This window comes from Erpetoichthys calabaricus, chromosome 10, assembly GCF_900747795.2.
Source record: "Erpetoichthys calabaricus chromosome 10, fErpCal1.3, whole genome shotgun sequence".
Taxonomy (NCBI): domain Eukaryota; kingdom Metazoa; phylum Chordata; class Cladistia; order Polypteriformes; family Polypteridae; genus Erpetoichthys; species Erpetoichthys calabaricus.
Genome location: NC_041403.2, coordinates 74,776,562 through 74,789,668, shown reverse-complemented (window position 1 = coordinate 74,789,668; position 13,107 = coordinate 74,776,562). Strand labels below are relative to the sequence as shown.

The following is a 13,107-nucleotide window of genomic DNA, read 5'->3' as shown; positions in this document are numbered from 1 at the left end:
AAGGTCAACTTAAGATCAGTAGAGGGTCTTTGTATTTAGAGCTACATTTTTTTTGACATTGTTATCCCATACATTACTTTTCATACCCGTTTTTAGTGCACATTTGCAATTTTTTAAAACTATCTAGAAAAGTAAAAATATGGTGATTAAAGGCTTGAGCAATATCTTGGCACAGTTATTAGTGTGGCTGTCTTTGTGTCTGTGAAGGTTTTCCTGTTTCCTCTCACATTCCAAAAACATGTGTGTTGGAAATGCTGAATTTGCCTAATAGTAGTGAGTGTACGCATACAGTACGTGTGTATGTGTGTGTGTGTGTGCCTTTAGTGGACTGCTGTTTCGTTCAGGGTTGATTCCTTAGTTGACTAAAGTACTCGCCATCTGCAATGCTGTAATAGGAAAAGTTGATGTATGAGTGGAGAGTTAGAACTTTTTAGCCATAATAATCTTGATAAAGATTTTTTCTGAATAATTATCTCTTTCTGTTTCATTGTTCTATATATGCATTTGTAGCGGGTAATTCCAGAGGATGGATTTAAAGTGGAAGATTATGAAATATTTCAGAAAGCAGGCAAAAACTGCTTGGAGGAAATGAAGACAGCAGAGATTTTAGACATAATAAAAGAGGAGAAAAATAAGGTAACATAAAATTACATTTCATTTATAAAAACTCAATTTTGAGTTCTTTACAATATATACAAAATGTACTAAAGATTGTGAGCATTTAAAATACTGTCGGTACCATATTTTTTAGTATCTTTTGAAGTGACATTTTTAACACAAATTTTATTGTGATTTAATCCACAACATACCACCAATAGTTATTTTAATCTTTTCATTTTTAACATAATTTCTGGTGATTAATATACTGTATGATAAAAGAGTAGCTTTCTTTTCATAAATTACTCAATACTGCCCAGAGCTAAGTAAAAGGCAATGAGATTACAAATGTTTGTCTAATGAGTTGTGTTATAACTACTTTAAAACAACGGAAAATCATAAAGGATCCTCAATACAGAGTAAGCAATTTCAGGTTCTGATTCAGAATAACATTTAATATACATTAAGTAAAACGTTTCCCCATAAATAACTGTGTGCATAGGTTGCAAATATAAAGAAAAAAATAGCATTTTAACTGTCCCTCGTGTAACATAGTTATTTTTCATTATTGTGTTTTTAAATGTACATTAAGTCTTATCTTTTTTGGCTGCTGTTTAAGGAAAAAATAAACAAGGGTCCTGAATCTTACAAAGCGAGTCAATAAAATTAATAAAAAGAACATTAGCTGCAGTAATTGGTTACTAATTCAGAAGCTGGCTGGAATGAAATGCTGTGGCCACTGTGGTCCTCCAGGATCTGAGTTTGACAGTCCTCTTTTACATGATGGACTGTATATTCTATTAATGTGGTGCTAAAATTAGACATTTGTGCTCTTTTTTCCATTTTTTTAAAACTGTACTGATTTGTTTTGAATCTCCTTTATTCCAGTATCTGTAAAATTTAACAGTAGTACAGTAATCCCTCACTATATCGCGCTTCGCCTTTCGCGGCTTCACTCCATTGCGGATTTTATATGTAAGCATATTTAAATATATATCGCAGATTTTTTGCTGGTTCGCGGATTTCTGCGGACAATGGGTCTTTTAATTTCTGGTACATGCTTCCTCAGTTGGTTTGCCCAGTTGATTTCGTACAAGGGACGCTATTGGCAGATGGCTGAGAAGCTACCCAACTTACTTTTCTGTCCCTCTTGCACTGACTTTCTCTGATCCTGACGTAGGGGGTGTGAGCAGGGGGGGTTGTTCGCACACCTAGACGATACGGACACTCGTCTAAAAATGCTGAAAGATTATCTTCACGTTACTATCTTTTGTGCAGCTGCTTCCTGAAACGACATGCTGCACGGTGCTTCGCATACTTAAAAGCTCGAAGGGCACGTATTGATTTTTGATTGAAAAACAAACTCTGTCTCTCTCTATCTCTTCCTGCTCCTGACGGAGGGGGTGTGAGCTGCCGCCTTCAACAGCTTTGTGCCTCGGTGCTTCGCATACTTAAAAGCAAACAGCCCTATTGATTTGTTTGCTTTTTTTCTCTATCTCTCTGACATCTGCTCCTGACTTGAAGAGGAAGATATGTTTGCATTCTTTTAATTGTGAGACGGAACTGTCATCTCTGTCTTGTCATGGAGCACAGTTTAAACTTTTGAAAAAGAGACAAATGTTTGTTTGCAGTGTTTGAATAACGTTCCTGTCTCTCTACAACCTCCTGTGTTTCTGTGCAAATCTGTGACCCAAGCATGACAATATAAAAATAACCATATAAACATATGGTTTCTACTTCGCGGATTTTCTTATTTCGCGGGTGGCTTTGGAACGCAACCCCTGCGATGGAGGAGGGATTACTGTATAACCTTTAGTCTTAAAGCTTGGCAATTAATTGAAGTGATTGGTAGGCTCAGAATATTTTTGAGTTGGTCTTTATTTCTGTTTTTCACTGTGCTTATGCTTCTTAGACATTCACCGATTTTATTGCATATAGATATTTTTTGTAAATGTTTACACACTAATTCTATCAACAACCCTTGTTAAAATACATTTTTTTATCAACTGTTATTTCTCCTTTTGTCAATATTTCTTGTTTCCTAGATTATAATTACAGTATTTATGTATTTTGCATTACTTTCCCCACCCATCACCATCAATTGCTTATCTGATTTTTCTAAGATGATGACTTTTTCATGTTTGTAATGTCATAAACTTGACAAAGAGACACAAAAAGGTTTGGGGCAGCCACCCACATATTGGTTTCCTGGCTGCAAAATTGGCTGAATAAATGTATTACAGATTAGAGTCCACAACAGAACTGATTAGAGATGATCAAAATGGAGGTTTTAAAGGCAAGTAGAGAAAGTGACGTCATCAATGGGGCCGGAGCCAGAAGTGGTGTCATTAGGGCCGGGACGTCTTCCTTGGGAATAGAATCCCGGAGGTGGCGTCATTAGGCCCGGGACTGGAAGTGACATCATCAGGGCCAGGCGGAATTTTCTGTAACTGGTCTGCAGAGAAGTGAAATTACTGGTGTAGAATTACTCTCATTTAGGCCCATTAGCTGCCTCCCATGTGCACGTGTGTGACAGTAGTAAATCTCCACATCATTAGCCTTATGTGCTTAACTACCAATGCAATCTGACCACAATTTCTATTTGTGTTGTTTTTTGCTAATAACACTTTTTCCAGTTTCTTTATTAAAGTGGCCCAAGTTCTGTACAGTGCCTGATTCTCCTCCTGGACTAATAAACTTGTTTACCTTATGACAAATGCTGCCTATTATATTTTATCCATACTATACACATCAGTATGCTTTATTATGTGAAATTCGTCATCTTTTCTGTCTTTCACCTCTCCTCCGTCTTTTCATATTTGAGTTATGAGTAATTTTTTCTTTTAAGGTTTTTCTCTTATTCTGGCTTTAGAGACCTCACTTCTACCATTGCTGTTTTATTGTAGCAGGGTCCTAAGGTGACCCTGTTCTTGCTTTTAAACTCATTACTACATAGACCTGAACAGAATGTCCCAAATCCCAACTGCAGCCCTCATATGTTTACACTTCCTTTTATATCTGTAACCTCAGGCAACAAGATAGAATACCAGAACAGTCTGGAGAAAGGTTTATACTTGTGTTCATGCTTAGATTCATTTGCGCTTTTTAATTTTGCCCAAAATATAAGAAGAGTTAAATGAATGTGACAATAGTACAACCTGGATAATAAGCAGTTAATTGTGCTAGGAATCTTGAACATTCATTATGCATTTACAGGTCATCACAGTCAATCTTACCACAAACTGTAACCTAGACAAATTTCAGTTTGATACTTTTTAATATAGTGCCTACAGATCCAAAATGGTGATTTTTATCCCTCCAGGACACTCCACCCCTTGATAAGATGGACTAAAGGTGAACTGTGGGCCTTTCAAACCCCTGGCTCTCTGAGTAGGTAGTATGTTCTCATACCATGTCAGTCAACTCGCCTGCCAGGTAGTAAATCTCTGAATAGGTTTGGCTCACCACAGACACTTGAATAAACATCTCAGAGTACCTGCCAAAAAAAATTAATTCTGATCAGGCTATAGAGTTTATTCACTGAGATTCCACCAGATGCACTAGAAATCTTATAATTGCTGCTTCACACTGAATTTACAAGTATCCTGCACTTCCTTAGCTAGTCGGGTCACTTTAACAGAATTATGGTCAGCTTCCAGAATAAGAGACAGTAACCCCTGCAGTGTTCTATTAAGCTGTAAATCTTATCTTTAAAGTTCTTCCAAACAATTGGGATACTTTATGTAGGGAATTCCTACAAACACCCATTCTAAAGTCAAACATTGTATTAATGAAAAATAATCATTCTACCTCCCTCCAAGATACTTTAGCTGTGCATTCCACCCCGGAACCCTAAAAACATGTCCCTCCAACCAGTCTATAGTGTTGAGGGTTGCTGTGCAAGCAGAAGAATTATTCACTTCATATAGTTCAGTCTCATTTAATTAGATTTGTCCACTTTACAGTGCACCTACATCTGAAGAATACATAGATGACTATCACATAAGTCTAGGTCATTTCCCCTGCTCGATTTATCCAATCAGTAGAGGGGTCTGACTGCCACCAGTTCTAGCCAGAATATACTAGAACAGGGGTGGGCAAATTCATTCCTGGAGGGCCGCAGTGGCTGCAGGTTTTTGTTCTAACCCAATTGCTTAATAAGAAGCACTTATTGCTCTAGAAACACTTCTGCTTCATTTTAGTTGTCTCCCTCGTTAAGATTATGAACCCTTATTGCTTATTTAAGTCTTAAACAGCTGCATTCTCGGTTTTTAATTACTCCTTATTAGCAATAAGATGCAAATGACAAAAGAAACCAGCAGTTATCCATTTTGTTTGTTACCCTTTATACCTGTGTGTATTTATCGTGCACTATTTGGTTTAATTAAATACTTGGAAGGAAAGAGAAGAGAAAAAAGTGAAGGATTGAGAATTACCCATCCGTTTTACACTTCAAAGTATTTGGATGATATCCTCAGAATGGAAAAAAAATCTAGGATATCAGAATGACTTGACATAGCAGAGTTAAAGCACTAACACGCCAAGAAATGTAATTATTGGCAAGGATTGTTTTCTAATTAAGCAACTGGGTTGGAACAAAAACCCGCAGCCACTGCGGCCCTCCAGGAATGAATTTGCCCACCCCTGTACTAGAACAACCTGTATGGGGTACCAAGTGTCTACTGGATCACCACTAAAAACTGCACCCTACAGATGGACTTCTGCTTCTGTTCATTCATTTAGTTTTCACTGTTTTTTCCACATCAATTTGGTTTATGTGCTTCTCTTTTTGTTTTCATGCTTCTCAATTTGTTTGCGCAAGTATCCAGCAGGGGGCGCTAGCTCCCTTGTTGGAATGAGTAGAAAAAGGCAGATTTATCAGATGTATTTGTACAGAGCACAGTGACATATTAAACTTGTACACTTATTACAGAGCAGTTGTCATTTTGTTTGTGTGCTGCTCCATTTTCATTTGTTGTTTCAGATGATTTTGCGTTTTCTCATTTGTTGTTGAATATTCAATTTGCTTTTGTGCATTACTTTTTTTGTGGTTTCTAATTTCCATCCATCCATTTTCCAACCCGCTGAATCCGAACACAGGGTCACGGGGGTCTGCTGGAGCCAATCCCAGCCAACACAGGGCACAAGGCAGGAAACAATCCTGGGCAGGGTGCCAACCCACTGCAGGACACACACAAACACACCCACACACCAAGCACACACTAGGGTCAATTTAGAATCGCCAATCCACCTAACCTGCATGTCTTTGGACTGTGGGAGGAAACCGGAGCGCCCGGAGGAAACCCACGCAGACACGGGGAGAACATGCAAACTCCACGCAGGGAGGACCCGGGAATCGAACCCAGGTCCCCAGATCTCCCAACTGCGAGGCAGCAGCGCTACCCACTGCGCCACCGTGCCGCCCGGTTTCTAATTTGGTTTTGCATTTTCAAATTTTTGTGTGTTTTCTCATTTGTTTTCATGTTTTCAGTTTATTTTTGATGTTTCTGATTTATATTTGCCTTTCCAATTTGCTTTTGCATATTCTGATTTGTTTTTGCATATTCAGTTTGTTTTTACATTTTCTCATTTATTTTTGCGCAAATTGTTTTTGTATTTTCAATTTGTTTTTACCTATTCCGATTTGGTTTTGCTTTTCCAATTTGTTTTTGTGTTTTCTGATTTGTTTTTGCGCATTGCACTTCAGGGCCAACGTAAGTACGAGAGACTGCTTCTACAGGCCATTGTAATTCCAGACATTGTGCGTTTATGGCTGGCTACCAAATCTGTGAGCTGGTTTGTGGTGTAAGTCCATGGTAGTACGATTACCAAGCAGAAAATTTTATATGGTACTTAATAAATATATATATACAGTATATATATATATATATATATATATATATATATATATATATATATATATATATATTTATAATTCCTATCATTTATGGTACATGCTATGTTTACTTGAAAAGCTTCCTTATTATCTTATTAATAACCTTTTAATTTTTGGTGATGAGTCTACTTATACAGTTTGCTTTTAATGCTGAAACTAATATACTGATATATATAATGTAAAATATCAACAGGCAGTACATTTTTCTTCTGTATATGACACTGTTTCATTAGTGTTTAGTATTATTGACAAAACATAGAATCTGCAAAATGGACATGACCTGGTATGTTTTTTGTAGGTTATTATAAAGTGCATGGGTTGGAATCTGCTGGGCCCGCTTATAAAAATAGTTTTAAAGAAAGACAAAACCAGCCTTCAGCACTGCCTGAGTATGCTGACACACATTTTAGAAGTAAGTAAATATGTAAAGTTTACCATATTAGTATTGCTATGCTATTTTTCAAATTTGTCATTCTTTTTTTTTTTTTTTTAAAAAGGCTATATATTAAACATAATACAAATGTTTTGCCATTGCCATCCTAACAGCATAAATAGGTAAAACATTACACAACCCCAAATAAACACAGTGTTGGTGATGATGATTATATTAATATAATATCTAATGTTACAGTAGTAATAATAATTTTAAATATTTAGTTTTCCTCTGTCAATTTATAACTATTTGTATTAGGTGAGTGTTATCTCACAAACAACATGTTACAACACTTTACAGAACGTATTATTCTGGAATGATTTACAAGCTCAGTTCTTCATTATGTTTCAGTTGTGCAGTCCAAAGGAGGTTCTGCTTGGTTTATTAGAGCAAATTGAAGATGCAGACATGGATAAAATTGCAGAAACGATTGTTCTGCTTCTGCAGCCACTACAGACAGGTACATTGTGACCATGGATATGATGGTATAGTACAGATAAGTTACTGTTAGTTTTAAATGCAGATAATCCCTTCTTCCACTAAGGTGATCTGAAGAAGGCAAGTATGTTTCTTTAGTTGTTTACCTTCATAATGCTCTTCAAGTCAATGTTGTGATCCTTTGTAATCGGCATGCAGGTTTCAGAATTTAACAATAATAATGATAATAATAATAATGCAATCACTGTTCAGGCATGATGCACACTGGAGGCACATTAACTTGGAATACTATGTAGGAAATGTTAATGAAACATTCCAAAATGAGTATTATTAACAAATGTATACAGACCTAAAGAGAGTAGATCTGAGATTTGAGATCAGCTAAACAGAGATTACATTAATACAGTACAGTATGTAAGAGTAAACCTCATACAGTGAAATGAAACTCACCTGATAGGTCTGCTGTTCTACAGGAAATCAAAGTACAACAGTGTATGCCCTCAGCAGAACTTGCCAGCTTTTGCAGAGTCACACAGATGAAATATGTCCTTTCTGTAGCATGTGTAGTAGTGCATATTTTCCATGTACTTTTATAGTTATAAGACAATAGGCATTCTGCTCAAAAATGTATTTTTGATAAACAAACCACAAAGTCATTGCCAACACAGTGGGGCACAAACACAGCTGCTGTCAGTCCTGCATAATTTTTCCTGGGGAACAATTGTTTCTGCCCAATAACAGAAGTCCATGATATGTCCATGGGGTGTTTGTCACATTCTGGTTTGCTTGAAAGTTCTCTGTGTGAAATACATCTGAACTAACTGGAGATTGAAATAAACAAACTAATAATCTCCTAATTTAGTACAAAGCAAATGGATTTTGAGTGTGAAAATGCCTTTAAACATCTTAGATAAATAGGAATTGAATAGCTACGTTGGACCAAATGACCTGCTCTCATTAAAAGTTCTTTATTAAAAGAAACCGCTGTAGGTCACTTGCCTCACTGCAAGCTGGCTTCTCGAAATTCACCCCTCATGCCACCATAAGTCTCCAGACTCTTCATAGTTCTGTTTTTAAATTGTTGTTTTATTTTAACATGATATTTGTGACAGTATTTCAGCAACATTTTGTTGCTGTTTTTCTAACAGGTGCCACCATTTTGTGTTTGTTTTTCATGGCAGCAGCCATGTTGTGTATCATTGTGATATCTGTGATTAGCCGTGTCGTCAGTATAAAATCTCTGGTTCTAGCCACAGTCTAATTTTCTAAAGTAGTAACAGCAAAGGAAGATGTGAGGTGATGCAGTGTACTAGATCAGCTGATAGTGTGGAGTATTGGTTAAGTCTTTGGACTTCAGACCCAAAGGCTGTTGATCCAAATCCCACTAATGACACCAGTTTCCAATTGGAAAAACAAAAAGTAAATGCAACCAATTGTACCTCAAATGCTGTAAGTCATCTTGGATAAAGGCACCAGACAAATAAGTAAAGTAAATGTGTAATCCTATATTATCTAGTTATTTAGAAAACAAATGAAAACGAATTGCTACTAACTTTAAGGAAAATTTGGTTAGACATTTCAATGTTTTTTAATTGTCAGCTATGGTTATTAATGTTGTAATATGTTAATCTGGAATAGAAATTAGCAATATTTACAATGTACCATATAGAGTGCTTTCTTATAAACTTAAATAAAAAAGTGATCTATCTATAAACTCCATCCATCTACTGTAGCTGCCTGAATTATCTTGGTTATGATCCTGTGGATTTGTTTTAACTATTGTGTATTATTTTTCTTGCATAGTTCTTTTAAAATTGGGAAAGAAGAAGCCTCCATCAGTGGGCATGTCACTATCTACAATTTTAAATCAGATTTCTCAGCTTCCAGTACCTTATACACAAGAACAAGAAGAAGATGATGCTCATGGACTTTGCCAGTGCTGTGTAGCACTACTAACGTTTACCAAGCCATTTGTGGAAGAAGTTCAACAAAGTTATACAAATAAAGTGGTTGGTGATATGGAAGAACTGAGAAATGAACTGCTAAAATTGTAAGTATCAGTCTAAAGGAAGTACCCACCCATATAAAATGATTAACTTTTAAACTTGTGGATTTCAGCAGGGCAGTCGTGAGTAGTGAGCCTTGTGTGTCTAAGGCTAAACTGCCATGTACTTAATAGATTTTGCTGTGGATAGAACAATATCTTGTTTAGGTGTGACTTTAACAAAATAAATAAATGGTTTTAGACTTCTTACTTCTCTGATTTATTAAGAAAGAATAATATATCCTATAGAGAAAGTTTTAAACTTTTTTGGAATATTAACTTGTCTGTATACATCTTAATAATAGTAGCTAAAGGGTCCACAAGCAGACAGCAGCGTTATCCTTAGCTATGCACTATAACATAGGCTTTTTTTGTAGGTTGGTTTATAGGTATCCTGATTCATACTGTAGTTTAAACATGTAGTATAAAATATATACAAATTAAAATTAACTGTCAAGAAAGATATTTGCTCACAGACAAAGAAGCAGCTACACGGAAAAAATGTATGGGCAGAAGTTACATAATCAAAACAATATTAATACGGGCCCAAATATCCTAAGGTCTTACTCATTGCTACTTTGGAAACTTTGTGGAGGCTTTATAGTTCAGCTCTAGGAATCCATTTTCAGATAATAAAGAGTAGAACAGACTACCTGAAATGAAGTTTTAAAATTAAAACAGTATATATCTGCAGTAGGTGCTCTGGCAGTTTAAGTGACCTCCTACTCAAGGATACACAACGAATCAAAATTCTGCAGCATAATATATACAGTAAATATGCAAAAGTATAGAATGCCTTATACCAGAAAATTAGCACATTTCAACATATATATTTCTTAAAGGTAAAGACAACAATGATAAATTGTCCCTAATGCTATTAGAATCAATATTGTCTTGATAAGATAATTTTCTGTGTTATCAAGCAGCCACCTGAATGTTTAATTGCTGTCATTTTTATTTAATATGTGTAATAATTTAACTTGTTTATGGTTTGCTCTAAGCCTTTGTAAAATAATGGAATAGTAAAATATATTTTGCACTTTGAGGTCACCACAGATTTAATCAGCCTTGTGTGAAACATTTTGCATATCCAGGACTTCATGCATTTACACATTTTTGACACTAGGGGGGCCACTATAACTGTAGATAGACAGATAGATAGATACTTTATTAATCCCAAGGGGAAATTCACATACTCCAGCAGCACCTTACTGATACAAAAAAAAAAACAATATTAAATTAAAGATTGATAATAATGCAGGTAAAAACAGACAATAACTTTGTATAATGTTAATGTTCACACCCCCGGGTGGAATTGAAGAGTCACATAGTTTGGGGGAGGAACGATCTTCTCAGTCTGTCAGTGGAGCAGGACAGCTGTATGATGACTTGTCATTTTTTCAGGGCCTTGTTTTAGAAGACATTTAGAAATTCCTAAATCCCTATTTTAAACAATGTAACTGCTGCTGTTCTGAAGAAAAATAAAAACGTGAAATGTTCCTCCACATTAACAATAATAATTAGGAAGGGGAAATGGAATTAAACCTGTAGAGACTTTCCTATATAATCAATCTGAAACATTAGCTATTACGTTTTAAAGCATTGGCACAAAAAGTGAAATTTGTATCATTCTCATTTTCCATAATCAAAATAGATTAATTGTTCAGAGTCAGAAATTATATGGAGCTTTGCATCAGACTAATAGAACAATGCATAATTATTTTAAATTGTTTCTGAGTAAAGCGACTTGATTCCTGGTCTGCTCTCAGTGCTGCTCAGGCTCCCAAAACCATGAACTGAGTCAAACAGATTTGAAAATGTATGGATGGATGTCAGCTGTCAGCCAAGCTGGGCATTACATCAAGGACTCAAATGAGAATATTGTAATTAATAAGAAATAAATAGATTCTTAAATAGATGTCATTCTTGTAATTCTTCTATATAAGGCCTAGTCACCCTCATGAAATGAGAGGCCTTTGAATTGTTCGACTATTTGGTTGTAGTTTTATAATCATATTTGATTGTTTCTTGCAGTTGCATAAAGTGCTTAAGCAATCCTTTACTTCATGCACAGCTGGAAAAGGTACCTGAAGTTGCTGACGAAATGCCCATGAGACGTGTTGCAACTGAGATTGTAGTAAGCAGCTATGTATTTTTTTCAGGAGAATTTTTATTATTATAAAAATATTTGTTTGATACCCCATCTAGTGCTGGTTCCAGACTTGTGAGTGTTGTCACCGGGATATTATTTTTGAATTGAATTAAGTGAATTAACTGATAATATAATAATTTGAATTAACTGAATAGATGGAATGGACATAATCTGTCATATGTGATTCTTTAGTTTATATTTACAGTTTATCATGTGGGTGCTATAAAGTCATATCTTATTATTTTTAAATATTTTACAAATTAAAAACACTGCTTTTTATTTATTGCAAATGTCTTTTACTATACTTTAATACCTGAATTTACATTTAAATTAGGAGATTCTATGTTGCACTGGGGAGTCTTTGCCAGCTTTAATTTTTCATCGCCTTTTAAGCAAAAAGGAGGAACCCGGCTTTCTTGAAGAAGATGCAAAATATTCCAAGGATTCTTTAGCCTGCCTTTCATATCTTATATTTGTTCAACACATGGGGATGGATAAATTTCCTTTAGTATTTAGGTGAGGCAATTTTTATTTTTACTAAAATAATAAGCTTATCTAATGAGCAAATTAGGTTGGAAATTATTTGTGGTTTAAAAAGTAAAAAAAAAATGCAAAACACAGTATTATTATTACTACCATTCAAAATTGATTTCTGAATTCTCGCACATTTGAACATACGTATGATTTAAAAATAACTGTGGAGGATGGCGGATATGCTGTAATGAATGAAAGTCAGCTACTGATAAAACATATTCTTCCTCAGTTTGTGCAAACTGCCGTCACTCAACTCAGAGTTGTACTTTGAGCATGATCTTGACTGGCTCTTATGGGTACCCGGCTAAGATCCTGCCCCACAGCCCCATATCCACCTACAGTACTTGCCACCATGACACCAACTTGGAAATAGTGGATCACATAATGTTACGTTAATTCTGTTCATGTAATGGCCAATCTCTCTCTGTTTCCTTGTCTGTAGCTTTTTTCTCCCAGCTGATCTGTTTGTAGAGGACAAGGGAAAGTATGTGCCAGGCTGCATGCCAACACAGATAAATGGTAGATCAGAGCAGAAGGGCTTTACAGCAGTTGTGGTGGCATGCAATGGCAGCACAGGGGATTGTAGCTGCCATCCATGATGCTGGTAGCAACTCTCTGATGACTGCCTGTTACCAGTGAGTTTTAACAGTGTCATATGGCAGGTCAGCCATACTAAAGGTATTATTCACATCAGAATCATGATCCTCACAACTCCTGTACTCTGCTGTTTGGAGCTGTACAGCTATTTTCCTCTAACAGAAACTCCTAGTCAAAGCTCTGGCATTGAATGAGAGGAGGACATTAAGTCCAATCAGGTGAGAAGAGCCTTGACAGGTCTGCCGGATAACACACAGCAGGAATGTTTTACTCATTACAATTGTATTTAGCACGTACAAGATTAAGGAGCTCCAGTGAAATAATATTACCCCTGGTGGGGCAAAAAAAAAAAACATTACTCAGTACTTCTGCTACATCCGATTAACCAACAGCACTATAACCGTGGCACGATGTCT

The 13,107-nt window shown here is 35.9% G+C and overlaps 1 protein-coding gene across 1 annotated transcript in view; it reads left to right on the top strand.

Annotated features, from left to right (window-relative positions):
* glmna (glomulin, FKBP associated protein a) overlaps positions 1-13,107 on the top strand; it is a 45,376-nt gene that overhangs the window by 6,771 nt on the left and 25,498 nt on the right. Inside the window, exons 3-8 of the mRNA XM_028811440.2 lie at positions 511-636; positions 6,792-6,905; positions 7,278-7,386; positions 9,168-9,414; positions 11,443-11,545; positions 11,895-12,076. Coding sequence (XP_028667273.1) covers positions 511-636; positions 6,792-6,905; positions 7,278-7,386; positions 9,168-9,414; positions 11,443-11,545; positions 11,895-12,076 — 881 coding nt within the window. The remainder of the gene's footprint in view (positions 1-510; positions 637-6,791; positions 6,906-7,277; positions 7,387-9,167; positions 9,415-11,442; positions 11,546-11,894; positions 12,077-13,107) is intronic.